This window comes from Bubalus bubalis, chromosome 2 (genome assembly GCF_019923935.1).
Source record: "Bubalus bubalis isolate 160015118507 breed Murrah chromosome 2, NDDB_SH_1, whole genome shotgun sequence".
Taxonomy (NCBI): Eukaryota; Metazoa; Chordata; class Mammalia; order Artiodactyla; family Bovidae; genus Bubalus; species Bubalus bubalis.
The window spans coordinates 173829665-173856796 of record NC_059158.1 but is presented as its reverse complement, the minus strand read 5'-3'; the positions used below and the strand labels follow the sequence as shown (position 1 = coordinate 173856796).

Here is a 27132-nt window from a genome sequence, read left to right as displayed (position 1 = left end):
AGATCAGAGAACTGTAAATCACATAGCTCTGTAACCACTGTCTACATATCTGGCTCCTTTTCTGGACAGAGGTCTTCCAAAGTGGGATCAGTGTCTTATTTTTTCATTCTCAGTACCTCACCCATGAATTTGTTATCCAGATGGATGGAGAGATGTCCACCCATAGTTTAAGGGAGATTTCCCACCCCCAAATCGAATGATACATCAAGTTCCTCCTTTCTCACTGTTCTTGAAGCTTTCCAGTAAAAAGTTTCAGTGCTTCATCAAAACTCTATGGAATAAACAAATCCTTTGAGATGAGACGAGATGCTGAATTCCTACAGCGCTACCTCCAAGAACTGAACCAGAAAGTGAACCTCATGTATCCCAACTACTGTTAAGTCTGCCCTTACTGAACACCCAGGAGGCATGAATCTTCAAACTTGCCAACATCTGATTATTTCACCTTCTTATAGTAATTATAAGCAGGACCCAAAAGAAGCCTTGAGAATACCAAGATTTCTAAGCAGACATAAATGAAATTCAACCTGAAGACAGAGAACAAATGCACAGACAAAGAGCATGTAAAATATGTTTTATTGTTCTTTAAAAGGGCTCAGGGTTTGGTTTTAAATCAGGCTGCACACCTTTCATCAGTCTGACATCTCTCTCACCATGTCAAACTGGCTTCAGCTAGCAATACTTCATTAAATCCGAAAGAAAAAAATTTTTTAATTTTGAAGAAAATCCAGTTTTGAGAACAATTAACATTATTCTGTAATTTAAAACAATATGAGGGCTAATGTTTCATGTTATTTTACATACCCTTCTCCTCATACAGAACCAGGAATGTAATTTTCCTAACTCAGGCAGGCACTGTTACTGGTGGATACTGCACACTCGCTCGCTCGCTCGCTCGCTCACACACACACACACACACACACACACACACACACACACACACACACACTCTCTCTCTCTCTCTCTCTCTCTCTTCCCCCTTCCTCTCCCCCTCCCTTCTTCTCTCCCTCCAAACAACAAAAACCAGAGTATGTCAAAGGAAAAAGGTTTGTTATGGTATTGATCAAAACCCTTGGAGTCAACAGTCTATCTGAGCTTAGAGGGTATGCTGTTTTGATCTTGAGCCTATGTTAAAGGAATCCACTGTCAGATTCTGAAATAAAGAACTTTGGATAGTACCATCATTTTTTCACCTTAAAATCCTAGAGACAATTTCAAAAAGCATTATTTTGCTTTGTTTTTTGGAACAGGGGAGGAGAGAATCTACAGATTTTCATTTATTTAAAAATCAAAAACAGCTCGGCACAGGAAATAGGCAGTTCACATAGCCACCCAACATCTGAGGTATCATCAGTGTGAGACAAGGTCCTGGTCCATTCCTACGGGCCTAGCTGATCCTAACAAAATGGGAAGTTTAAGGCTCTGCATAGCAAATTCCAACAGGACAAGATGACCCTAAGACTCCATTCAAATCCTTAGAAGCAGAGCACTATTAATTATGCAATATTCAAATGGAGAGTGCAAGAACCCCTGATGGTATCATCCAACTTGCTCTGTCAATGCAGCCTGGTCACAACAGCAAAGGAGCAGAAAAACAGCTTTTCTAGATCAGTACATTAAACCCAGCAAAGAATCTGCAGAAATGACACTACACCACCGCACTAGCCACAGTCCCTTTGCTGCTCTATGTCTCTCTTCTAACCCCGTTATGGCCTGTGGACACATACTCACTAGGCATTGTTGGTTTTGAACCAGCAAAAAAAAAAAATTTTTTTTAAGTCTCATAAAGAACCTAGTAAGAAAATAACAAGGCAATCAGTGGTTAAACTGAACTGTACATATAGGGAGCAGTTTCGAAAATACCCATTTCAGGCATTTCTCAGGTCTCAAATATTGTGTCTTTGCTGCTACTCCTTTGACTGTTCCTGAAAATTCAGAGTACAAATAAGTCCTAAAATAAAAAACTTTACACTACCAGCATTCTCTGACATCATCAGACAGAAAATCAGAGTAATGCTACAGCCCACAGTTCTACAAGGTGTAGAAAGTGTACTAAGGCTCTGCCTGGACACATCTTTAGTGATGGCCTGGAGTACTCCCCTTCCGAAACAAACATCTCTGGGACATCCACTTAGCTTCATTGGTTGGAAAAGAGATGAATTCGACTCTCAGCTAAGTTCTCTGAGAAGAGAGACTCCTCCTAAAATGCCATTTCCCTACAAGTTTATCAAAACAAAAAGTTCCTGGCTACTTTGCCTAATGCTGAATAGGGTTTTCAAGAAAAGAAACTAACATGAATACCCCATCATCAGTAAAGACTAAGAACCACCTGGATCATACAATATATATGTCACTGCCTCTTTTTTTTTTTTTTTTTTGGTGTTTTTTGTTTGTTTTTTCCTAAAAGTGCCCAGGTGGGCTTAAGGCTGCCAGACTGCACACACATCTACAGCAACATGGGCTTCTCCTATTCCACCTACAACTTGTATCAGGGGAAAAAAAAACAGGGATAGGAGAAAGTGAGAAGAAGGGAAAAATATACCAATCTCCCCCCACCCCCCTCCCCCAAGAAAGAAAGAAATCCCACAACAGGGATATCTATGTGCCAAGCATAATGGAAGAGTGTGCTCCCCAAACAGATGGTTCTGCAGAGGCTCATGTTCTGCTGGTTTTCCTTAGAGACCTATTTTGAGAAAGTTAAAAAAGACAGGAGATTTTGAAATAAATTCAATCCTGGCAGAAATTCAAACTCCAACACTAGAAGCAAAATCATTCTTCACTAAATTAATCCCTATTTTCTTTCTCTTTTTCTTTTCTTAAACATTTTATTCACGTTATAGAGGGATTTGTGTTTGCTTTTTTCCAATCATTAGGAGAGTGGTTGAGGAGTACTGAATCCATCACTACTTTGATGACACAGTTAAGATTCCAGATTCACATTTCCAGGTACCAAGAGTTCCCTCTAAATGCTACAATCAAGTCAGCCTTCGTATACACTTCTTTTTACTGAACACAGCAATGCCCGTTGGTATCTCTGAAGCGTAATCGCATCTTAGGTCGGTATTTCTCCAGGTAAAGCAGCTGTTTGGAATTGAATGCTCCCCTTCTTTTTCTGAAAATACAAGAATGGCAAACTTTATCATGTAAAAAAAGAGCTGCCTGACATGCGTATTTATGGCCTATGGCCTTTCTAACTCTACACAGCTGAAAACCAGCATATTTCCCATATATCACTTCCTATGAGAAAGGGCTCAAATGAACAATGAAATTTCTGTGCCTTCCTAAATGAAAAATAGACAAATTTTCTTTGCTCTCATTAGAGTCTATTAATTGTTAATAAATATCAGAATGGTTTATCCAAAGACATCTGACTATATTCTTCCCAATTAATATATTCTTCATATTAGAATTGGCAGCAAGTATTTAGGATAAATGAGCAAATATTTATATAAAGCAGCAGACACAGATGACATTCCTTGAAACACGTTACCTTCCAAGAGCTGCTACCATACATTTCATGCCCTTTGTCACCAAGTGTCATTTTTTAATTTTTTGGTAAGAAAAGGCTAAAAAGAGAAAGGGCAAGACAATAATTGCCAAAGAAAGAACAAAACAGCCTGTTATTCCAGACTGATGTCAAGATTCTGTTTGGGCACTACCATCCTGATTCTGTGACTGAACAGGTCACTTCAGAGTCCTAGGTGATTACTCCCTCTGGTTTCTTCCTTTCCTCTTTGTCACAGAGTTATATCTGGAAGGCATTTTGGACATCTATTAAAAGAGGCACTAGATCACTGAAACTCCATTACCTAGCTATTGATTTTAAAGATTTCTAGATATTCAAGTCATATACTGGACATATTCTACAATGTCCAAATTTGCCATCTAAATGAGAAAATATTTAAATCTGGGAGCCAGAGTGTTACTGTGAGTCTTTTTATCGCTTGCTATTTTTGGTATCTTCAAACAACATTCTAAGCCAAAGACAGCAAATTACTCTGTACTATAATTGGATACTTTTTATAATTGCTCCCTCTTGTATGATTTTGCTTTATGTATTTCGGAAAATAAGACTTCATACTCACTGTCTTATAAACTGAACTGCATCCTCGTACTTCATTCCACATTCAATCAAAGCCAGTGCAACTAGCACAGGTGCCCTGCGGAGAAACACTCCCTGGTAAGTTAACCACAGGTCTTTGGATTACAGGAGTCTTTAAAACCCAGGGTTACATATTATCAAAAGTATTTAAAGCCTGAGCTTTCCTTATTCCTATATACTAAAATATCAGATATTTCCCTACATAGTAAAAATATCTAAATTATAGATTCTAGGTTATTTTCTATTTTTAGTAAAAAGCACAAAAATTTAAACCTTTATTTAGAGATCTTTACTCTTTAAAATATTATCACATTGTATCTTAAATTTCCCATCATTTTATATCACCAAAAATCCACTGATCTTTAAGCATTATCATAGTAAATGACCAGATGTATTAACCTGAGTGTCTCAGAATTTTCATTACAAACCAATTTATTATCATTTCTTCACCAAATATGAAAACAGTGCTAGATTTCCTCAACAAAATTGTTTCTATGGGCTAGGGGACTATCAGAGAACTGGTAATTAGGATTTGCTTTCTATATCAGCACACACATATATACATATTTTTTTTCTTTTTTAATATAACAAATGAAACAATGTTTTTAAAAAGTCCATTACAGAGCACTAACTTTGGACTGGCTACCTAACTAGACAGCTATTAGTTTAAAAAATTTCCCCACGTCAGGAAAAGAACTGAAACTTCTTGACACTGAAGAAGAAACTGTACTAAACTGCAAAAAGGAAAACAACAAAAGGGTTGAGCAGAGGTAACAGCCTGAGTCACCACCACCATGAGGCAACAGCAGCCTTCATTAATGTTTTGAGTCAAAGTGCAGATCATAAATTGACACTTAATCTACTGTTGTTGAGTGTTGCAACACCATTTCATGAAATGCTCAAGGGAAAAGTTTTTAAAATCAAAGTCAATTTTCATTCTCCATACATTTCCTTAGAAGAGTTTAAGGTTTAACCATCTGCTCTTTATCTATTAATTTCCCATTCATCTCAAACCAAAATGAACCATGTACAAATTCTTCAAATCTAAAGATATTTTACCTTTGTTGTCAATTTAAAAGACCTAAACCTTTGATTACTGGAAATGGGGAGAAAAAACTAACATACTGAATTAAAGCTGTATTTTTGGCTCAAAGATAAGAGAATTACATTAAAACAGTTTCAAAACAACTTTAGAACCATCACCCAATAAATCTAGTATAGTATCAGACTCAGACAAACAATGAAACCTAAGTTACTTTGAGAAATCATGACACCAGCTTTTACTCTCATTTCCTTTCAGGCAATTTAATATTTAGTGTAACAAATACACATCTCTACCAAAGTAAAAGTTTTGATAATGAATTCACAGACAAAAGGAGAAGAGCTTACCTTCCCAATCCTGCAACACAATGCACTGCAACACAGCAACCTGGTTCTTCACGAAATTTGGTTTTTAGTAGGTTTAGCCAATCATCTACTATCTGATTAGGGGGTGGTGCTCCATCGTCGAAAGGCCAATCCTAGGAGGAAAACATCTTTGAAATTAAATTGATACTTTCTCCAGGATGAACATCCTAATATGCACAACAGCTACACCATACACAAGAGAGGCCTACCTGCACTAACTGTACTAACATGTACCTATTCTTAATCACACAATTCTGATGACTTCTGAAAAATGACCAAGATCAAAATTCAAGCGCGCCAAGCAACTCAGCCTTCTCAATGATGCGCAGCCAGCATCAGAAGCATCCAGCTTTATCTTTGGAAATAACTCTCATCATAGTGACAAGAGGCTAGCATTCTTCAAACATCTTATCTGAATAGAGCAATAATTAGACATAATAGAGAAAATTAAAATTAAAACTGAGACAAAGTAAGAGAGGACACAACACCTGTCAATAAGATTTAAGTCCAGTCTGGCAAAGAAGTGTACCAACTGGTATCTCACTGGTCTCTACAAACATAAATAATTTTGAAGATAACCCTCTAAGTAGCTCTAAGTTACAAGTATCTTTTCTTTAGAGCAAAACTCTCTGATAAGTAATTTCCAATAGCAGACCATAACAGAAACAGACTACAATCTTTGTGCTTACATATGTATTTGGTAAAAGTCAAGCAGCAAATATTTTTAAAGCTCTGCCTAAATTATACATATCCCATTTTATAAGCACAGTGCCACATGATACAATCCTGAGAAGAAAATACCATTTTCTCAAGTATTTCTTTCTCCTTTATTATTCATTGATTTCGGTTGTTTTTCAATTAAGACCAACCCCATGTGCATTCACAATACAGGCAGGAGTTTATCTTCCTTGTTACCAAAACACAAGGTTCTGAGAAATCAACATAAGTCACCTTTGAAGAAAGGAGAGAAGGGAGATTCACGAGTTACATACCCTCTCTCCCATCTAGCTTCAAGGACAGAAATGCAAAGACCCTGGAAATATTTTTTAATACTATTCTAGTGAGACTGCATAAGGACACTTTAAGATACTAGAGAAGGAAAGAGAGAAAAGTGACAGAACACTACACTGAGCCTGCCCTTACTCTGGCACCACTAGAGCACCTCATGTAGCCCATGAGCCACGGCAGCACATTACGTTTGTCAACTATACCCCATAATTAAACAGCTGTCAGTGTTGTTATCATAAATGTCGCTCGAGTTTAACTGTAAATACCAGTAAAACCAGTATCTTAGTTAAGAGCTCACTTCCTCTAAAACTCTGAAATGCATCTGGTTAAGAAACAGTAGTATAAAACATGCCTTTACTGACTCATACGAGCAGTTTCTATCAAAAATCCACTAGAGTAGTAAAGGAGTACATCAAGGCTGTATATTGTCACCCTGCTTATTTAACTTATATGCAGAGTACATCATAAGAAACGCTGGGCTGGAAGAAACACAAGGCTGGAATCAAGATTGCCGGGAGAAATATCAATAACCTCAGATATGCAAATGACACCACCCTTATGACAGAAAGTGAAGAGGAACTAAAAAGCCTCTTGATGAAAGTGAAAGTGAAAAAGTTGGCTTAAAGCTCAACATTCAGAAAACGAAGATCATGGCATCCGGCCCCATCACTTCATGGGAAATAGATGGGGAAACAGTGGAAACAGTGTCAGACTTTATTTTTCTGGGCTCCAAAATCACTACAGATGGTGACTGCAGCCATGAAATTAAAAGACGCTTACTCCTTGGAAGGAAAGTTATGACCAACCTAGATAGCATATTCAAAAGCAGAGACATTACTTTGCCAACAAAGGTCCATCTAGTCAAGGCTATGGTTTTTCCTGTGGTCATGTACGGATGTGAGAGTTGGACTGTGAAGAAGGCTGAGCGCCGAAGAATTGATGCTTTTGGACTGTGGTGTTGGAGAAGACTCTTGAGAGTCCCTTGGACTGCAAGGAGATCCAACCAGTCCATTCTGAAGGAGATCAGCCCTGGGATTTCTTTGGAAGGAATGATGCTAAAGCTTGAAACTCCAGTACTTTGGCCACCTCATGCAAAGAGTTGACTCATTGGAAAAGACTCTGATGCTGGGAGGGATTGGGGGCAGGAGGAGAAGGGGACGACAGAGGATGAGATGGCTGGATGGCATCACTGACTCAATGGACGTGAGTCTGGGTGAACTCCTGGAGTTGGTGATGGACAGGGAGGCCTGGCATCTGCAATTCATGGGGTCGCAAAGAGTCGGACACGACTGACCGACTGAACTGAACTGAACTTCAAACTGACATGGTTGAAACCATCAGTCTTTTCTAATAAGCCTCTGATTTACAAGAACACTGGTCAAAGTGTTGAAAGGTCTCAAGTTGGATATCTTCACCTAGCAAAAGTAAATTATTGATTACACTTAAATTAAAATTTCTGCCTAGGAAAAAAAAAGAAATTCCAAGCTTAATTCTAAATGTCCCTTTTTTTTCAAGCTTTAGTTAGACCTTTCATTTTACCTGATCATAGCTCTTCAAAACAAAAGGCTAGATTTAAAGGCTTGGAATAAATCTCAGATCTACCATTATCTTCTACAAACTACTTCAAGTTCTTTAGTTCTTTCTATTTTATAAAGGTGTTTACCAACATTACTGATTCAAACAGACTACGGTCACTCTGCAGTTCATTTTCTCACCCTGCCAACTGTCAAAACAAACTGATTTCTCATCTACCCACTAAAGAACATACTTACAATACAGGAAAAGAACTTGTATTTTGGTTTAATTTCAGAAGTTAAAATTCTGTTTTTGTTTTTTTAAACATAGGGCTACATTTACCCATGTTTATACTTATTCCCAGTGATCCAGCCAGAGGACCTTAAAGCCATTCGGAAATAGGAATGCAAGCAAAGTATTATTACCATGTCATACTACTAAAATACATTTTCTTAATAAACCATAATGTTTGGTTTTTTAGTTTTTATGTTTTCACCAAAGTGGAGGTGAGGAAACTTGATGGATCAGGTATGAGACAACTGCCTTACCAACAGGACATTCATTTTCTTTGCATCAACTGCCTTCTCAACTAGTAACCAATGCAATCAAAAAACAGGAACATAACCTTGTACCATTACCTTGCCTAGTACTTTCTTACTACCCAATCATTTCAAAAATCTCTAGTTGTCTTTGCACTACAATGCCTTCCCACAACCATGTCAAACAGCTCTAAGACACCAAGACTACAGGGTCAATCAAATACGTGCTTCTCTAATATAGACAACTTTTTAGAGAATAAAGTATAAAATTTCACCTAATGTGAGGTTCCTATTTCCACTAATAGAATATTTAGGGGGCAAGGAGAAACTTAATTTAAAATAATTCCAATCACTATATTCAAACTGAACTATGAAAGAAATCAAATCATAAAAAGGCTTGTTAGAAACCTACCAAAAAAATATCATAGAGTATGTTAATTACTCTAAAGCAAGATGGCCTCTCCCTTTCCCTTCTTTTCCTTTCTCCCACCTTTTTGTCTCCTACATGTTATCCTATGTCCGATATAAACTGGACTCCTACAATATAAAATATTAAGTAACCAATCTGTACTTGCAAAGTGAGAGAGAATATTTCCATGTGATTTAAGAATGTCTAATGGAAAAGTTAGATTCAAACCAGTAGCCTAGAAACAAAAGCTAAATATCATGTTAATTGCCTAGAGAAAAATGAAATTTCTGATTCTTAAAATAAGTGTATGCTAAATTCTGCCTTTTATTTGTTGAAAATACTCTGCATCTGTAGATTTTAAGGGTACAAATGAACAAAATTGCCAACCCAAAGTAATTTTACTAGTTTGCTATGATTGTTTTATCTCCTGTAAGTTTAAAAAACAAACAACGAGCGCCAAGTTTTAAAAATATCTATGTTTGAAAGGTACAACTTGTTTGTAGTGAAAAATCAGAACACTACACACTCACTAGAACCTGGATTCCTTCTTTTTCAACTGGTGCTTTATCATATGTAGCATCACAAACTCGAACCAAAGTTGTCACTCCATACTTCTTAAGTTCCTTTAAAGGAAAACAAATATAAAGAAATCTGTTTTTAGAATCTGCAATTAAAGCTTTAAAAACATATGCATATAAATTGAAATGAGACTTCATTCTTAAACAAAGATCAAAATCATTCTTCTTATAACAACATAGACAATGGACACTCTTGTATTCACAGCGGAAGCATCAATAAGACTCACTTTTGTACAGGGCAATTTAGTAGCATAACACAAAACCTTTAAAAACACACATAAACTTTGGCCTAGAAAATTCTACTTCTGGAAATTTATACTAATGAAATAATTAAAGATATACACAAAGATTTAGGTACTAGCATGTTCAGCACATGTTGTTTGAGACAGTAAAAAGCTAGAAATATTAATAGTCCAAAAACAGGCAAACGGTTTAAGAAAGTATAGCACATTCATACAGAATACTGTGACAGCTATATTAAGGAGGCTGGGGGAAATTCTGTTTTAAATACACAGTGTAATCCTATCTATATGTATATTTATAAATATACACATAAATACAGAGAAAAATGTCTAGATAGCAGGCAGCAATAGTTAAGTATTTTTAAATTGTCTTTTGCTTATTTGTATCTTCTGATTTTTTATGTAGTAAGTGCTTTTTGCTTTTTGTAAATTAAAGAAATAGTAATTTTGAAATTAAGTTTAGAAAGTGGTTTATATTACAAAGTCAAGAACACAGAAATAATTATAGCCAGAATTCTTGCTTCTTTAGAAGTTTTCCTATAGGGCCTTCCCTGGTGGTCCAGTGACTAAGACTCCTCCTTCCAATGCAGGGGACACAGGTTTGATCCCTGGTCAGAGAACTAAGATCCCACATGTTGCACAGTGTGGCCAAAAAACAATGTAAAAGTTTCCCTACAGCAATGCCACCAATATCTTTTTATAGTCGCAGGAGTCTATGACCAAGGAATCCACAGGCTGAAAATAGTATCATGTAATTCAGCCAGGCTTAAAGGTGATGGAACAACCTGAGGGCACACAGGCTTGGAATCGACTTGGACACCGTGCACACAAGGTTAGGAAGCTCAGAGAACTAACATATAAATAAGCAGGAACAGTGATATCCTACAAGTGTCAATCATCTGGTTATCTAAAGAGAAAAGTTATTTTAATTGGTAAAAGACTTTATTTTTCACAGAAAGGCTGTGTTTATAAAACAGACTCAGGGAAGCTGTGCTATATATTGAGTCAGGAATTTTAAAAAATTTCAAAACACAAATAAAACCCCATTAAAATGAACTCTACAGTAGCTGTTCATTGAAAGGTTCCAATACAAATTTTTCATGGTAAATATTCGTGACCTTCAGCAAGTCAAAAGACCTCTTCTAAACTCAGTTTTGCCATCTGTAAAGTGACAGAGGTAGATTTAGGATCCTTGGGCATTCATCTAGCTCTCCAAGTCTACTTTATAAATATATCAACAGAAATCACACTGGGATTGAACAATCTGAGAATGATTTAAAAGCTTACATTCAAATGCCTGTTGAATAAAGTATAAAAAGTTTCTCTACTACTACCAACAGAAAAAAATGCAGGATCTGACATAAAAATGCTGCCTCTAAAACCATTCCCTCCCCCAAATTTCTGGACACATGTATACGATGGTCACTATTCCTAAGTTGTTTGACAGTAGCTTTTCATCAAAAGTGGTCAGAACATTTGAGGCAGAAATGGGTTTTAGTGTCAGAGATAATTCCACCACATACTTGGGTGCGTTCAGACAAATCGCTAAATTACTAAATCACTCTGAACCTCAGTTTCCTCATCTATAAGAGGGAAACAATGGTACCTATACCTCATAGAGTTATTGTAAGGAGTAAATGATACAGTGTATAGAACTGCTTATTGTAGTGCTGGGTACATACTAAGTATTCAATAAATGTTAATTACCTTTATTACTGAATGTGTAACAAAAGAACTGTTAACAACTTGAAAGGATACAGTAAAAAAAACACAGTACTAGATATCTCTAAGATATCCCCAAATTCCATAAATGTTCTTTTAAAAATCTGTTTTAACTAATTCAGCTCAATTCAAACAAAGACCATCCATACTTCAACCACAGAAATCAATGGCTTTGTGGTAAAAGATTTCTTTACAACGGTGTTAATTTTTAACGTGACTTAACCTATAAATCAAAGGTGGATTATATACCAAAAGGTAGACCACGCTACAATCTTACCTCTGTGAACTTGTTGAGGGTAGCATTGGTAGGGTTGTGGGTTATCAAAAAACGCATGTTCTCATAAGAGATCTCCACAGGGGCTGGACGGTTCATTATGGCAAATAAAAAGTGTGAGCGTGCGTGTGTGAGTGTGATGGGGAAAATGGGAAAAAAAAAAATCAATAAATCTTGAAATGTTTCACAGCAGAAAACATTAAAAAGACCACTAAAATGCCTAAATCAGTGTTTTCTCTATTCAACTTGTTTATTCTTTCAGAAACTTCTCTCTTCAAGATAAGCAGAAGTATTTAGAATCCACTTGAATCCAAATTCAACTTGGGCCTCAATGTCTGTTGATGGATACCTCCAGACTACAAAAAAATTCCAGCTACATACAAAACTTCAGCAGCCTTTACTACATTTAGGCACTAGTGAGACAAGTTAAAAGTATAGGTCGCTTTCCACTTTTGTTTACTTGATGCTTAATTTTACTGGAGTCATTAAAAGAAATATGCTTGCAATTAAAAAAAAAAAAAAAAAAGAAGCCAACTATTTCTGAGGCCAATCTCGGTGTCCAGAGTCTTCAAGGCAATGTTAATTATGGCACATAGAACCTCCAAGCTCACTTGTCAGCGGAAACGCTGTGCTGAGCCTGGCAGAAGTCTGCCCTCACGCTCAGAATCGCCATAAATGTGCAACGTATATTCCAACGAAAAACCTGGAGGAGAAAAGCATAAGTAAAATGAACTGGAGGTTGACAGCATAGTAAACACAATGCCCAAAGTCAAGAATATATTTTTTATGAGCTCAAGACATCTGAAATGGTGCCGCTTCAAAACTATTGCCATCTATCAATAAAAGGATAAGTGTATATACCAAGACTTTTTTAAAAATCAGAGATTCAAAAGTTAAGTATGCCCAAGGACTTCCCTGGCGGTCCAATGGTTAAGACTCCACACTTTCACTCCCCTTTCACTGCAAGGGACACAGGTTCAATTCCTGGTCAGGGAACTAGGATCATGCTTGCCATGTGGTAAACACATACACAAAAAAGTATGCTTTTCTTTTTACAAAATGAGGTTCAATAAAGTTCTGTACTAATAAGATTTCTAACTCAAGTCATTTTTAAATGATTATGATTTTTTAAAAAATCATTTCTAAATAATTAAAAGATTTTAACTTAAAACCTCTTTCATTAAACCTCTTTCATTAAAAAGTTCACAATGATCTTGTTTTTCTGCTGTGATGTTAACGATTTCTAATTAAAACTATATCTATAAATGGATAAAGGATATTTACCAAAATTCCATATGAGGATTTAAATCTTTCTATACAAAAATATGCACTGGCCCCAATATGATATCAGTTCAAAAAGTACTTTCAAGAAATTATCTTCTTTTCCTCACAACTCTGAGTAGTTTTTAACTACCTATGAAGAATGACGTAAGAGGTTCAGAAAAGTGAATTGACTTGCCTAAGGTGAATCAATTAGTTGAGCCCAAATTCACTCAAGTCTTCTGTTAAGTCCTATATTTTTTCAAAGGCACCACAATGCCAGCTGACTCAATCAATGAACAACTCCTGTTTTCTCATTTCTAGTTCTATTTATCTTTTTACTATTTCACATATCACTGCCTCAAGAGTACAAAGGCATCTAAAGGTTGATTCACACAGCAGTCTTCTGTCCAAATATTAATTCCTACTAAAAACAAGGCAAGAAGAGAAGTGGCAGAATTTTCAAAACAGTAATCTGTATAGCTGGCTCAGTCAGTGTATCAACATAATCATAAATTCCTCTGGAAACAGGAACAAGGTCTAAGTTCTTTTACCTGCCTCTTCCCTAAGCCACCAGTAAATGCTTACTTAGAACTCTAATAAAGATCACTGTGACCAGATGAAAGATGATGACAGAGGCACCTGAAGGGAGAAATTTAAACAGATAAGAATGAACCTAAGCCTCAAGCTTTCAAGCCTAACCTTCTATCTTCCAGTCTCCTTTTTATAATATTGTATAACATTTTATTTTGTAAATTACATACTTCTGATCATATTACCATAGAAATAAGCACGAAACTAAAACATTCCTAAAATATGAAAGATTTAAGATAGTCAAAAAAGGAATCTTAAAAATTTCAATACCCCAGCAAACAGTTATCCACTACTTGTGAAAACAAAACTTCTGCCTTCAAACTAAGAAAAACATAATACACACCATCACTCTCATTCATAATTCTATCTGGTAACCCTAAAACACAGCCACTTTAGATTATACATTTCACAGAGGATTCCTTGCACAGTCAAGGAATTTTAAAGCTAGCAAAACTTAAGAGATCAAATACACTGACCTTAAAAAAAAAAAAACAAAGAAAAAAGATGCTGTTTGGGATTCAGAGAAATTAAAAAGATTTAACTAAGACCATACTGCTAATTAGTAGCAGATCAAGGACAAGAAGCCAAGTCTTATTTTCCTTCAATTTTGACTAATGAAGGTAACCACTTATTTTTTAAGTCATAGTCTTATTCATGACAATGTAACTGCTATTCAGATATTTACTTGGATGTTCATCTGCAATTCTTTGACCTTTTAATAAGGGGAGAAAAGATTATTAAGTAACTACTCAAAGAACAATGATTTGTGAGCAGCTCAGAGCAAAATACAGTGAAATTCTAACCTGCTAGAATCCCTTCATTTAATGTTATCATAGCGAGAGTGTGTCAGCTGAGAAAGACACTGCAAGACCAGCACTGTAGTGATGGCCAGGCTTAACAGGTTACAGCTCTAGCATTAAGCTTTCTACCCAGTCAGTGTTTGTCTGCTCAGCAAACAGAACAACCTTCATCCCATCTTATTCCTCCAGGCTCATTTTGAAAGGACCACTTCCAGGGATAAGGATAATTTATTATTAGTTTCAATTCTTTTTTTTCTTTTTTGGCCGCACAGGTTTAGTCTCAGTAACCTAACCAGGAATCAAACCCAGACTGTAGCAGTGAAAGCGCTGAGTCCTAATCACTGGTCCATCAGGGAATTCCCAGATTTTCAATTCTTAATACCATACTGAGATCCCCAGCAAAGAAACTTCTGCCAAATGAAACAATATGGCCTATCAAAGTTAACAGATACATGATAAAAGCCAAGTTTCTGTTGCTTCCCCTCCCCCACAAGTTCAACTACACATTAACTGTTAAAAGCTCTTGCACCTGTCAATTCAGATAAACTAATGTTAGTTTCTGTGACACCCATAAGAATGCAAAGCAAACAGTCTGTTAAAAAAAAAAATCATCAACAACCCACCACAGCTGGAAAGTACTCAGAAGTTACAAAGCTGTAAATTTTAGCATAAACTCAGCACCTGCAGACTTTACTGGAAAACTTTCTCAAGTTTTCTAACATTGATTCTGCTCTACCTACTTAAGTAAAAATTGATTTTTTTTGTTTTAATTTACCAAATGGTAGAAGAGGCTTGTTTATTTGACAGTGATCAAATTCAAATACACATCCAAATAGTTCCTTCACCCTTTATCTGTTATCAACTCTAACTTTTAAAATGTTCAATTTGGGATATTTCCATTTCCCAGCCAGTATTTCCATTTTGAAGAAAAGAATGTAACTTCACTGAAGAATTGGAAAGGATGGTCTGTGACAGAGAAACCCATTTAAATTACAGAGGGAGAGAAGGGGGGGAAGAGAAAGAAGAATGTAGAAAGAGGGGGCTAAAGAGCAAGTAAGCAGAGGCCTACCAAGCTAGAATTGTGCACTGCCAGTAAGACTAAATCAGTAACACAACAGAGACCACTTAAAACTCCGAAGAGCGTATGTTACAAGTTTAAATATCCAGTGTCAATACTCAAGGAAATGGCAACCCACTCGTGTTCTTGCCTGGAGAATCCCATGGACAGAGAAGCCTGGTAGGCTGCAGTCCATGGGGTCGCACAGAGTCAGACACGACTGAAGCGACTTGGCAGCTGGCAGCGGCAACATCTACCCAGATGAGACCCCAAAGCCAAAATGCATGAAATAATACAAGTTATCATCTAATTATGGCACAATGTTAAAATAAAAAACCACAGAGATTAAAAAAAAAGCAAAAGATCAATGTAAACTGATATGGAAAGATGGCTAAGAGACAAGAACAAGTGAAAAGAGTAAGGTGCTTACAATATGAACAATATATAAAGAAATATTTGTGAGTACTGAATGTATTTTCATTCCTACAGACTATCTGGAAAGTAACAGAGAGAGGAGGCTAACAGTGATTGCCTCAGGGTGGAGGCGACTGAAGCTGAAGGAGCATGATTTACAATATATGCCTTCTGAACAGTTTCTGGGTTTTTACCTTAATTTTAATATTTTATCTTTTTTCTTTTTTTTTTGTTAGCTGCGCCATGCAGGGCATGTGAATCAGGGATCAAACCTGTGGAATCTTAACCACTGGACCACCAGGCAAGTCCTTTTAATTTTTAATTCTAGGGTGATAAAGAACTCTACAATGATTTACAATTCCACTACAACCTTAACTGCTATGGTCACTGGATTACAAAGAGCCTCAAAAGGGGGCTAGTCCCTCTGTCCCCAACAAGTCTGTACCCACACATTTCCAGAAAGACAGCTTTCTTCTTTGTCAAAGATACTATTGAGTAAAATTCAGATCCTGCTTTGGCAACTGTTAATTCTAAGTTCAAACATAGAGAATTCAAGTGCATGAGAAACTTTACAAAATCAGCCCCATTTAATGTAACCCAAACTTACTGAGGGGCTTCCTTAGTGGCTCAGTGGTAAAGAACCCACCTGCCAATGCAAGAGACACAGGTTGAATCCCTGGGTCAGGAAGATCCCCTAGAGAAGGAAATGGCAACCCACAACAGTATTCTTGCCTGGAAAATCCCATGGACAGAGAGGCCTGGAAGGCTACTGTCCATAGAGTCAGAGAAGAGTCGGACATGCTTCAGTGAAAAAACAACAAACTTACTGGGCATTTACCTTTTAAAAATCCTGTCAAACCACTCACACCAAGCTTTCCACTGAGAATTACCTCTATTCTTAAATTAAAGTAAATGATACAATAACCATTTGATAGGTTATGCCAGTGTTCACCAAATTAAAACTGCACATTATAAGTAAATATACAATAAAGAACTCTAGATCTTAGAAAATAAAATCTAAAAACAAAGGTCTAAAGAACAAATATACATTCACTGTTTACTTTTCTTACCAGAAATTCTACAGGAAGTCATGCAAATTTGAGTCAGCTTGTTTCTACAGCAGACAACATGAAAGCATAATACAGTGTATAAGACTCCAGGTAAGTTTTATGGTATGTAATTCTCCATGCAAGAATACTGGAGTAGGTAGCATTCCTTTCTCCAGGGGATCTTTCCAACCTAGGGATCAAACTCAGGTCTCCTGCATTGTGGGCAGATTCTCTACTGTCTGAGCAACCAGGGAAGCCCCATATAAGACTAAAACCTTGCAACAATTTTTTCCTAAAACAAATTCATTTCACTTCATTGAAGACATCTGCATTGGCCTTAAAATAAGTATGAATAATCTGTCAAAAGAAATTCATTCTCACTAAAGATCAGACATTTTCCCTGCAATTTAGCTAGTTAAGAATTCATAAATTCAAGTATTTATTGGACACAATGTGTATCATATATTCTTATAGGTACAGCAAGAGCAGTAAGCAAAACAAAAATTCCTGCCAAGATGGACCTTATATTTTAGTAGACAGAAAAAGACAAATAAAACGTGCCTTTGCTATGAAGAAAAATGCAAAGCAAGTGAGCCTGCAATGTCAGAAGGGAGAGGGGATTCCACTTTTATATAAGGCTAGCAGAAAACGCCTCAATGAAAAAAGGGACATTTTATCCTAGACCTGTGAGCCAAAAAGACATTTGAGGGAGCACTCTAGGCAGAGGGATTAGCTCCTGCAAAGGTTAGGAGGTGGAGCCATGCTTGCAGTGTTCGAGGAACAGCAAGGGGACTAGTGCTGCTGGAACAGGCAAGGCAGGGGAATGAAGAGGGTCAGAGAAATAAAGAGAGGGCCTTGTAGGCCAACAAAAGCATTTGACTTTTATTCAGAGAAAAATAAGAGGTTTCAAGCAAGAGTGACAACTTATATTTAAAAGGATCATTCTAGATGCTACCTGGAGGCAGAATGTAAGAGCAGTAAGAGTGAAAAGCAGTGAGATCTGGTAGGAACTTGATGCTACAATCCAGGAGCTAGATAATGGTAGCCTGGGCCAAAACAGCAGCAGAAGAGAGAATATGAATCAGTTTCAAGATATACCTTAAAGTAGAACTCCAAAAGACTTGTCCAAAGATTAGACATGGGATCTTGGGGAAAAAAGTCAAGGCCTTGAATAACTTAAGAACTCTCAGATAGCTGACTATTCAGACAACAGACCATAAAATCTTCAAAACCATCAAGGAAGAAAAGCAGAGAAATGCCTCTGTAAAGAACTCCTGAATCGACTGCATTCTGACCATTTGAGATAAAAAGTATCTTAAGACTTGTAAACTAAAGAAGACTCAACTCTGCTAATTAAACTCTCCTTTTCTGCGCAGGGGCCTGGGAGAAGTAGGTGAAGGCGATTTAGAGGCACAAACTTCCAGTTATAAATTAAGTCAGTCATATACAGCCTGGGAGAAGTAGGTGAAGGAGATTTAGAGACACAAACTTCCAGTTATAAATTAAGTCAGTCATATACAGCATAAGGAATATAGTCGATAATACTATAATAACTTTTTATGGTAACAGATGGTTACTAGACTTACAGAGGTGATCATTTCATAACGTATTTAAACGTCTAATCACTACATTATACACCTGAAACACATACTGTACCAACTAAACGTCAAGTAGGGGAAAAAAAAAAAACCTCATCTTCTGGGTAACTGGTCTCAAACTGGAAATTTTTACTCATCTTTCATAACTTACCCAACTCATCAGAGCCCCGTAGAAACAAAGTTCTACTCTCTGTACTACTAATATTTGTTCTTCCCTCTATTGTTGCATTTATCAAACGAAAAGCAGATGCCATTTGGCAACCTAAACTTAAGGCGATTCAAATTAATGTTAGTTCTCTTCCCTTACTGACTACAGTCCTGGGGAATTGATAAAGAGGTATCATTAAATTCTACACAAATTAGGATCCAAAATATCTGTAAACAAGCTAAAAATAGCAACATGCTTCTTACTGATAAAAAAAAAAAGTTTTGTAGTCACTCCCTTGGTTATTCCCACTTCTCTACTTCCTCATTTAAGGAGGGAACTTGAGAATCAAGTTCCAGTACACAAATCAATAATCAGTTCTATAAAAAGAAATTATGACCTTGTTGGTGGGAAAATATCTTAACATTTCAGAACCAGCAGGACATACATGGCCTGCCACTCAGAAAGGAAAGGAAAGCAATTAACCAGCAATCACACCCGCTTCTGAGGACAGCACCAGTTCTTTTCTTGAGTCCTGTGGGCTCTGTTTCCACTCAAATGAAAAGGGAGTGGTTTTTAAATTTGTATGTTCTCTGGTGATTAGAAGCAGTTGTCCTTTTCTGGTAATTCCTACCTCTACAAATAACTGTAATACCAAAATTGCATTAAATTATTTTCATGCCACACTTGAAAATATTTACTTTTCAACTTTGGACTTCATTGTTCCTCTAAAGATTAGCAATTCTCTAGCTGAATCTCTTTGCCCAAACACGTTAAATATTTTTCCTTCCAGAAATAAAATTTAAATGGAGATAACAACACTATGGCCAATTTTCACTTTTTAAAAAAAATTATTTGAATACCAGCAAAAACATTAACATCCTAAAACATCATTCTAGTATTGGACATAAGCTTATTTTTTTCAGTGACTCTTTTAAAGATTTAAGTTAAATAGCTCTATTAAATTGATTCTATTCATTCTCTTCCATTTCCAGGCAAAGGTATCATAACTATACTCTCCATGGGCTTTATGTTTAAAGACTTCAGTTTATGTACAAGACTCCCAAGCCTCTTTATTACAAAATTTAAGCACCTTCTTTTTCTAAAAAACTGTAGTACCTTCCTATATGGAATAGGGAACTATTTCAAATTCAGCTGCATTCCCATAAAATTAAATATTAATATTTGTTTTCTTCTTTCCTTCCATCTTTATTTCTTTAATCTCAAAAGGCTAAATAATTTTCCTGGAGAACAATTTAAGTCCTAATCATTTTATTTTAGTTTATCACTATACATACATTAACCCAAGAACCACTGAATTACTTCATTATAAAGAAATGTATTTGAGAGTCTGAACTTCAATTGTAATAAAGAAAACTCAGAAGTAAAAATCCAAAAGGGCACCTGAATTCACCCTGTCAACACCACTTTGAAATGTTTTCTGAGCTATATCAGGACAGTTAGAACGACTATAACAGCTGCAAGTTCCCTGAGGTTGCAAAATAGATACTTGGGAAAAGGTTATTTGAATCACCTTTCAAAATAACCTACAGCACAGGAGCAGCATGCAAAGCAAAAACTTCCAGGCTATTGTTAGCATTATTTAAAATATATGTTTCAGAGCTTAGCAGTTTATGGGTCAGCTTAACTCTTTCATTTCCCCATTCTGTCTAAACTATTGGGCATATTTAAAGGTCCTCTTCAAGTATCCACCACTAGAATCGGGGAAGGAAGCTCTCTATGTACAGGATATGGAATAAAAACATTCCAAATTACATCTTGTCAGCATAAGTTTTGTTTGAGCCCCAGAAACTTTTCTGCTGTTAGGGCATTTTGGTCCAAGTTTCCCCTAAGTCAGTTACACTTCACTTCCTCTCCTAAACTTCTTATAAATCACATTATACTTCTCAGCCATCTCTCTGTGCACTGAGTATAGTACAAGATAAACAGACAAGAACCCAAATCATTCAATTTGGATCTGCTGGTGGCCTTTTAAAACATACTGTCTATCCACTAATTGCCCAATAATGACTTGATGTTTATTTTCATAAAATGCAACGTTCAAGAATCTTCAGAAACCATACAGGGAAGGCAGCTGTTTCACATTACATGTAAATGTGAAGTAAAAAGGGTGAAATACCTCTATAATGCCAAGGGGTTATTATTCTTTGCTCACCAGCTTAGTTCAACATGGATTCACCTTCCCTCTCTTCTCACTTAAAGAATGCAAAATTTCATCTTTCATGTCCTCTTCCTCCAAATGCTTACTGAAGTGAGAGAGAATACACCAGTTCGGAATGATACTAAAACGCAGTCATCTACTCTTACAAAGAAAGCATTTGTGGGGCTCTGTGTGCATACCATATTAATCAGGATCCTAGAGAATACATGTGGGTGAAAAATATTTGATGGTGGGTATTACAATTTCAGTATTAATGCTACATACTTTGAAGACACAAAATAAGCATGAGTAGAATGGAGTGGGATTAAGACTTAGGAAAGATAAAACTTTTATGACAAGACTGGCAGAAATAGTGACAGGCCATGGTAGCACGACTTGAGAAAGGAACTAAGTCTTGGGTTAAATAACTCTCAGGAGGCCTTGACCATGCTGAGAATTTCACACCAATTCAAACGCAATAAAAGCTCTTAGGGATTTTAAAAGCAGAGTAGTAGTAACTCTTGGCTCACTGAGAGAAAACAAATATTGCCATATTGGTGGGCATCTCCTGATCTACTAAGCGGGTCCATAATTACCAGCAAGCTTCACAAAAATAGCCTCTCAGCTTACTAAAATCTACCTGACAGTTGAATTCTTTTCTTAGTAAACAGATAAAAATTTAACTAAATTCTACTTGTTGATGATCTCTAAATGAATATCTCATCTCACTAGAAAAACAGTTCAGAGTTAAGGCTATGGCTTAAATTTGATGTGCTCTTCATCCAGAAAGATCTAAATTATTTGAATGATTTAAACCAATTACCAAGAGGAAACCTGTTTGTAACCACATGTGTGGAATGAAGAATGCCACTAGAATCTATTGTTTTTCCATCATATCCTTCTCAATTTGCTGACAAATCCTGCTGATGACTCATATCCTTCTGCACTAACCAACCAGTCACTCTGTTCCCTCATGATAGGCTTTCACTGATAATGGAAAGAAGGAAACTCACCAATTTTCTATTAAAAACAGTAAATATCAGTATGTGTATATAAATCCAATCTACAAAGACTATGGTGGTACAACACGGTGAATGTTTTCAGTGAAAGACTGCAAAAAAAAGTTATGCTCAAATCTCAAAACTTAAAGACAACTAGAAGAAAGCAGACTTGATTGTGAATTTGAATTCTTGTCAAACAATACATTAGTTAAGAGCCAACATTTTTGACCACTGCAGAAATAAAAATATAAAGTAATTTATCTGATCTGCTAAAGCAAATATATCATGTGTGCATTTTATGCCAAAAGAATTAACATTTTCTGAGAAGAATGAAATTTCAACCCAGAAATACTATGAAGAAAATTAAATACACCAATTTTCTAAAAGGTAAAGACTGTTCTAATGGTCAAAATATTTTTTCAAAACAGGCTCAACTAGCAAGGAAAGGGTCACAGAAAAGCTTAATCTTAAAATTCTCTACAGTTTAAAAAGGAATGTTGTGTAATGTAAATTTATATTTAAATGATGAAATTTAGTTTCTATGCCACTTAAAATGGAGTGGATGCTGTTATAGAATCTACGGGTAAAAAATCAGCGCAGGCAAGGAAAACATATTTGTATTCAAGTCACATAAAGCTGTTGCTATAATCTGTCAACCCCTCAGCCATTTTTTTGGCAAAGAGTTTATGCACTGTAAATCTACACTGACTAAACAAACAGGGCAGGAAAAACCACCTCAGCGTGTGCAGGAGATGGGCTCCATTCTCACACAGGCTCCAGGAGCCCCACAGGGGAACGACTGGCAGTGGACAGAGCCTGCGGTGCTGTGCAGCTTCTCCCGTGAAGGCGTCATAGAGACAGTTTTCTGGTTTAGCCTAAACCTCTACAATTCCAAGGAGGGAGAGATTCCTGACACAGTATCCACTTGAGCCTTGTATCAAGCAGTCCTGTAAGGCTTCAAGCCCAGGTCAAAGGAGCCAGAGAACCTGCTTCAGTCAATACAATGAAGGCTAACCAGAGAAAGCAACCAGACACCTCTATATATATACAGTAGTTCTGAAACTGAAAATGGACAATATTCCAAAGTAACAGATTCAAATCACCATTTCCCAAGTAATTTTAGTTGGTGGCATCTGTTTATTTAACAAACCCAAGATACAAAATTACCTGAACTGTAATATCAAGGACTCTTGCTTTATAAACTTAAGAGAATAATCATTAGTTTCTACATAACCCAACTAGTATCTTGAGAAAAATCTCAAACAACATGCCCCAAAGAGCAAAAAAAGTAACTGAAGTATCCTTAATTAAAAAAAAAAAAGAACTAAATACTAAATTTCAAGCAAAGAAAAAGGTAATTTCCTTAACGTCTAATTCCTACACAACTCATGTAAATGACTAGAGTTAACTGAGGAAGGTGGGGGGAGAGTTAGAAAGAGACTTAAGTACTTTAAGCCCCAAGGGGAAAATTTTTTTTTTAATCCACTGCCATCTATTTACTGATACTCTTTAACTAGGATTCAACAATTGATCTCTAAACCAATTTTCTCATCTACAAAATTGGAAGGATGCCATTACTTACTCCCAGGGTTATTATGAATTTAAAATGATATGATTTGTGATTCAGCACAAAGAAGATTCTTGAGACGATTATGTTGAAACCTAAAGCATGCTGGACTTCACAAGTATTCCAAGACCTCAAAATCTCAAGCCACCACCCTAATTCAATAAACATAACTAAGTCTGGTATGTCAGAACTACCGGTCCTGATTTCCAGTTGCTTGAAATTTTTAAAGATCACTAACTTCTTTAAGTAGCAGAGCTGATGCGACAGCACTTGAAGAAATCAACCTAACTTGGGCTTCCCTCTAAAGTTTCACTCAAGAGCAACAGCTAAAAATGTATGTATTGTTCCTCTGCATCTTATTTGTAAATGCTTTTTCCAGAGGCTTCACTGGTTACCAATCCCATATTCCGACAACAACAAAAGTACAGTCAAACCCTCTAAAATATATCTCCATTAAATTTCAACTTTGTGTCTCAAAACTATAAAGTGTTCTGTAACTACTTCATATAGAAATACTGTCTTTAAAGACAAAGTGAATAAAAATAAATGTTTTTCCTTGTTCATACAAGGGTCTTTTCAAGTAAAACATAAATATGAAGCTTTCAGATTTTTTTAAAAGTATGTGCAAAAGCAGTCAAACATTTACTCTTCCCTAGTGCCACCAAAGTTCAATGATGTTGTAAATGGTTTCTGTCTATAAATTTGGTTCGCTCAAATTAAATATTAGTTGCCTGACTCATAGAGGGAGTGGTTTGACTTTTGCTGTTCTGAGTCAGAATATACGCGGTTCAGCAGTTCTAAACAATTTTTCATTTGTAAGGTGGTCTACAATGCTAGCAGCCTTTTCCAGCTACTAAATATAACAAACTGTTACCTCAGTAGTAAAGTCTTAGTGATAATAACACTTTGAATCTGTAGTCCAATTTATAAATAATTAAGTACTTTCATATATATTTTCTTCACAATCTCAGTCTCCTGAAGTAAATATATCACAAAGCTGAAGAGAGATTTTTACAAAAGGCAACTTCTGTGACTCTTAGACCCAATTAATACACTCTTCTTCTTTCCCCCAAAATAAAAAACACAAAAGTCTATTGGGTTTCTTTAATCAGACTTTTCTCTCCCAGACATATCCCAGGTGCCTCATAAAAACTCGGTCTCAAAGCACACACCCTAAGGCCCCAAGTGAGTTCCAAGGCAGAATCTCCACCCACATAAAAGCCTATCCTAACTTAGGCCCCAGAGAGCCTCAAGTCAGCATGTCCTTAAAGATCTACTCGCCTCCAGCCATTCAGTCTTGTGCATTAACCTCAACACCTCTTACCTGTACAAGCTGCTAGGTCACTGTGCGGACGAGAAACTTCAAAGACAGACAACCTAGCATGAGGGAAGTTAATGGTATAGTGGAAAAATCAAAGACTTTGGAGTCAGACTGACCTGGGTTTTTAATCTAGCTCCCATTCCTTTACGTTTTGACCTGGGACAAGTTAATTAACCTCTTTGAGTCTCCATACTGCCTCATTTCATCACTGTAAGTCAATGAGGGCTCATCACTGTATCCCTAAAGTCTGGCAAATAGAAACCATATGTGTCAAATGAATGCAAATGAGAACACCTACCACCTTTTAATAGTAGCTGTGAGAACTGAACAAGAGTATAAAAAGCACCTGGTACACAGTAGGCACTTAATACTAATTAATCCAGTCACCCACGAATGATAACAATACTACTCACTGTTTCTCAAAGTAGAGAGCATGCTAATGATCAAGAAAAGGACACTAAGAAATTTATAATTTCTGACTTCTAATTACATAGGAATGCTTTTGCTTGTAGTTCTATCACATTTAATACCAAAAGGACCACACTACTCTTTGCATGAACTGAAAAGACTTCCAACTTCTAAGAGACTTCTCATCATTTCAGTATAAAATCCGTATAAGGCACTCTTCATCAAGAACCCCTTCTTCCTTCTACAACACAAGAATCTGGAAAAGCCCATGGCAATGATTAATCCATTCACAATACAACATGAAACTACTTTTAAAATGAATACCAGCAAGCAACTTTTCATCATCTTCACCAACACAATGATTATGCTGGCAAGTGATGATGAAGCCTTAATTTCCTTTTGCATGTGGAATAAGGCATAACTTCACTGACTTCCTGTCTGAACGACTCTGTAACACAGAGCAAGGCAGCCAGTAACTACCAGATTTAATCCAGCAGCAGCTACAACTTGGTGACTCCACACAGAAAACCATTTGCTGAATGCATACAATGATGCTAGAACTGCTATTTTATACATTTCTTGAAAAATTCTAGAAAATAATAAACTACCCTATGATTGAGCTTCATCATCAACATGCTACACCATTACTATTACTATTATTTCTTAAAAGCTTCTCTCCAGAAGGGTAGCAAAGAGCTAAAACCTAAAACACATTTCTTATATATTTACCTAACAATAAAACACCTCTCACCTGAAAAACTAGCAGTACTTTACAAGTGTCTATCTGAACACTCAAAAGGCAAGAGTCTAGGATCCCAGGCAATACTCAAACTTGTTTTAGTTAGCTTTCAGAACCCAGACTAGGGTGGGATGCCAACCAATCATGTGCTCGACAAATTTGGAAATTGATGTCCATGTTCTGAAATATTGGGGGGGGGGGGGGGGGGGGGGCACAGGGCCAGAAAATGATTGCCACTGGAATAGACTTCTGTACCCTTTGCTCATACTTGAACCCAAGGACCCAGGAACAAGATGCTCCTGGAAAGAACTCCCTAACCCAGGACACCCAGGTTCACTACGGCCCTAGAAAACGATCAAGGATGGCCCCCAAGGATGCCTGCTCACAGACTGGACAATCGCAGGCAGACACTTCCACGCTCCCTCATCCGCCTGCCCTTCACCTTCTCCCCAGCTCTCTCTCACGCTGCTCTCACGTTCTCCCGCCCATCACTCTACCCCTAGCACGCAAACTCTCCCTCCCCCACTTACTCACGCTCCCTATTTACACCACTCTCCCACGCACAAGCATTCTCCCCCTACTCACTCGTTCCCACATGCTCCCCGCTCCCTCTCCCCTACACTCACCTCCCACCCTCCTGACACTGTAGCCCCTACCGCCCCCCACTCACACGTCCCCTCACTCTCCTCTGCAAGCGAGCGCGCGCGCACACACATACACATAGCCCCCCAACTCCCCCATCTGCACTTTCTCCCCCGCCACGCTCTCCCCACATGCACACTCAGCCCTGTTCCCCAACTCACTCTCGCCTTCACGCACGCACATTCCCCCCCACACGCACTCCACATTCTTGCACACAGCACTAGCTCCTCTCCCCTCCCACACGCGCGATCCCCCCCCCCCCCACCCTCGCTCTCCACGCTTCCCGGCCGCGCTCCCCCCGCCCCCGGCCCCGGCCCGGCCCTCCTTCCGGGGACGTGTCTCGGGCCTGCACTAATGGCTGCGGCGCCTCCCGCCCTCCCCTGCCCCGAGGCCCCCGGGAGGCGGCGCGGGGGGCCGCCCGGGAGCGGCGCAACTCACGCTGGCGAGCTGGGGACTGGGCATTGAAGTCTGGCGGCGGCGGGAGCGAGGAGGCGCCTCTCTCCTCAGTCACCTCGGCGGCGGCGGCGGCGGCGGTAGCGGTGGCGGCGACGACTCCCCCCCAGCCTCGGCGCGCGACACC

At 37.6% G+C, this 27132-nt stretch overlaps 1 protein-coding gene across 4 annotated transcripts; it reads right to left on the bottom strand.

Moving 5' to 3' along the window:
* Nucleotides 1–557: 557 nt before the first annotated feature.
* On the bottom strand, nt 558–27132 carry PTP4A2 (protein tyrosine phosphatase 4A2). 4 transcript variants are annotated; one of them, XM_025278526.2, is made up of 6 exons: nt 26991–27132; nt 11800–12499; nt 9511–9603; nt 5492–5622; nt 4086–4160; nt 558–3112 (listed from the first exon to the last, which is right to left on the bottom strand). In XM_025278526.2, exons 2-6 carry the CDS (start codon nt 11893–11895, stop codon nt 3004–3006), a joined length of 504 nt encoding a protein of 167 aa, XP_025134311.1. In that variant the 5' UTR covers nt 11896–12499; nt 26991–27132; the 3' UTR covers nt 558–3003. The 4 variants fall into 4 exon arrangements, with proteins under 4 accessions (XP_025134311.1, XP_044793921.1, XP_025134312.1 ...); XM_044937986.1 differs by lacking the exon at nt 26991–27132 and adding an exon at nt 24767–24790; XM_044937987.1 differs by lacking the exon at nt 558–3112 and adding an exon at nt 3660–3751.

Coding starts and splice junctions, on each gene's coding strand:
- PTP4A2 (XM_025278526.2), bottom strand. CDS start 11,895: ATGAACCGTCCAGCCCCTGTGGAGATCTCTTATGAGAACATGCGTTTT. Junction 9,604..11,799: donor CCCTCAACAAGTTCACAGAG/GTAAGATTGTAG, acceptor TTTCCTTTAAAG/GAACTTAAGAAGTATGGAGT. Junction 3,113..4,085: donor GCAGTTCAGTTTATAAGACA/GTGAGTATGAAG, acceptor TTGTATTTTCAG/AAAAAGAAGGGGAGCATTCA.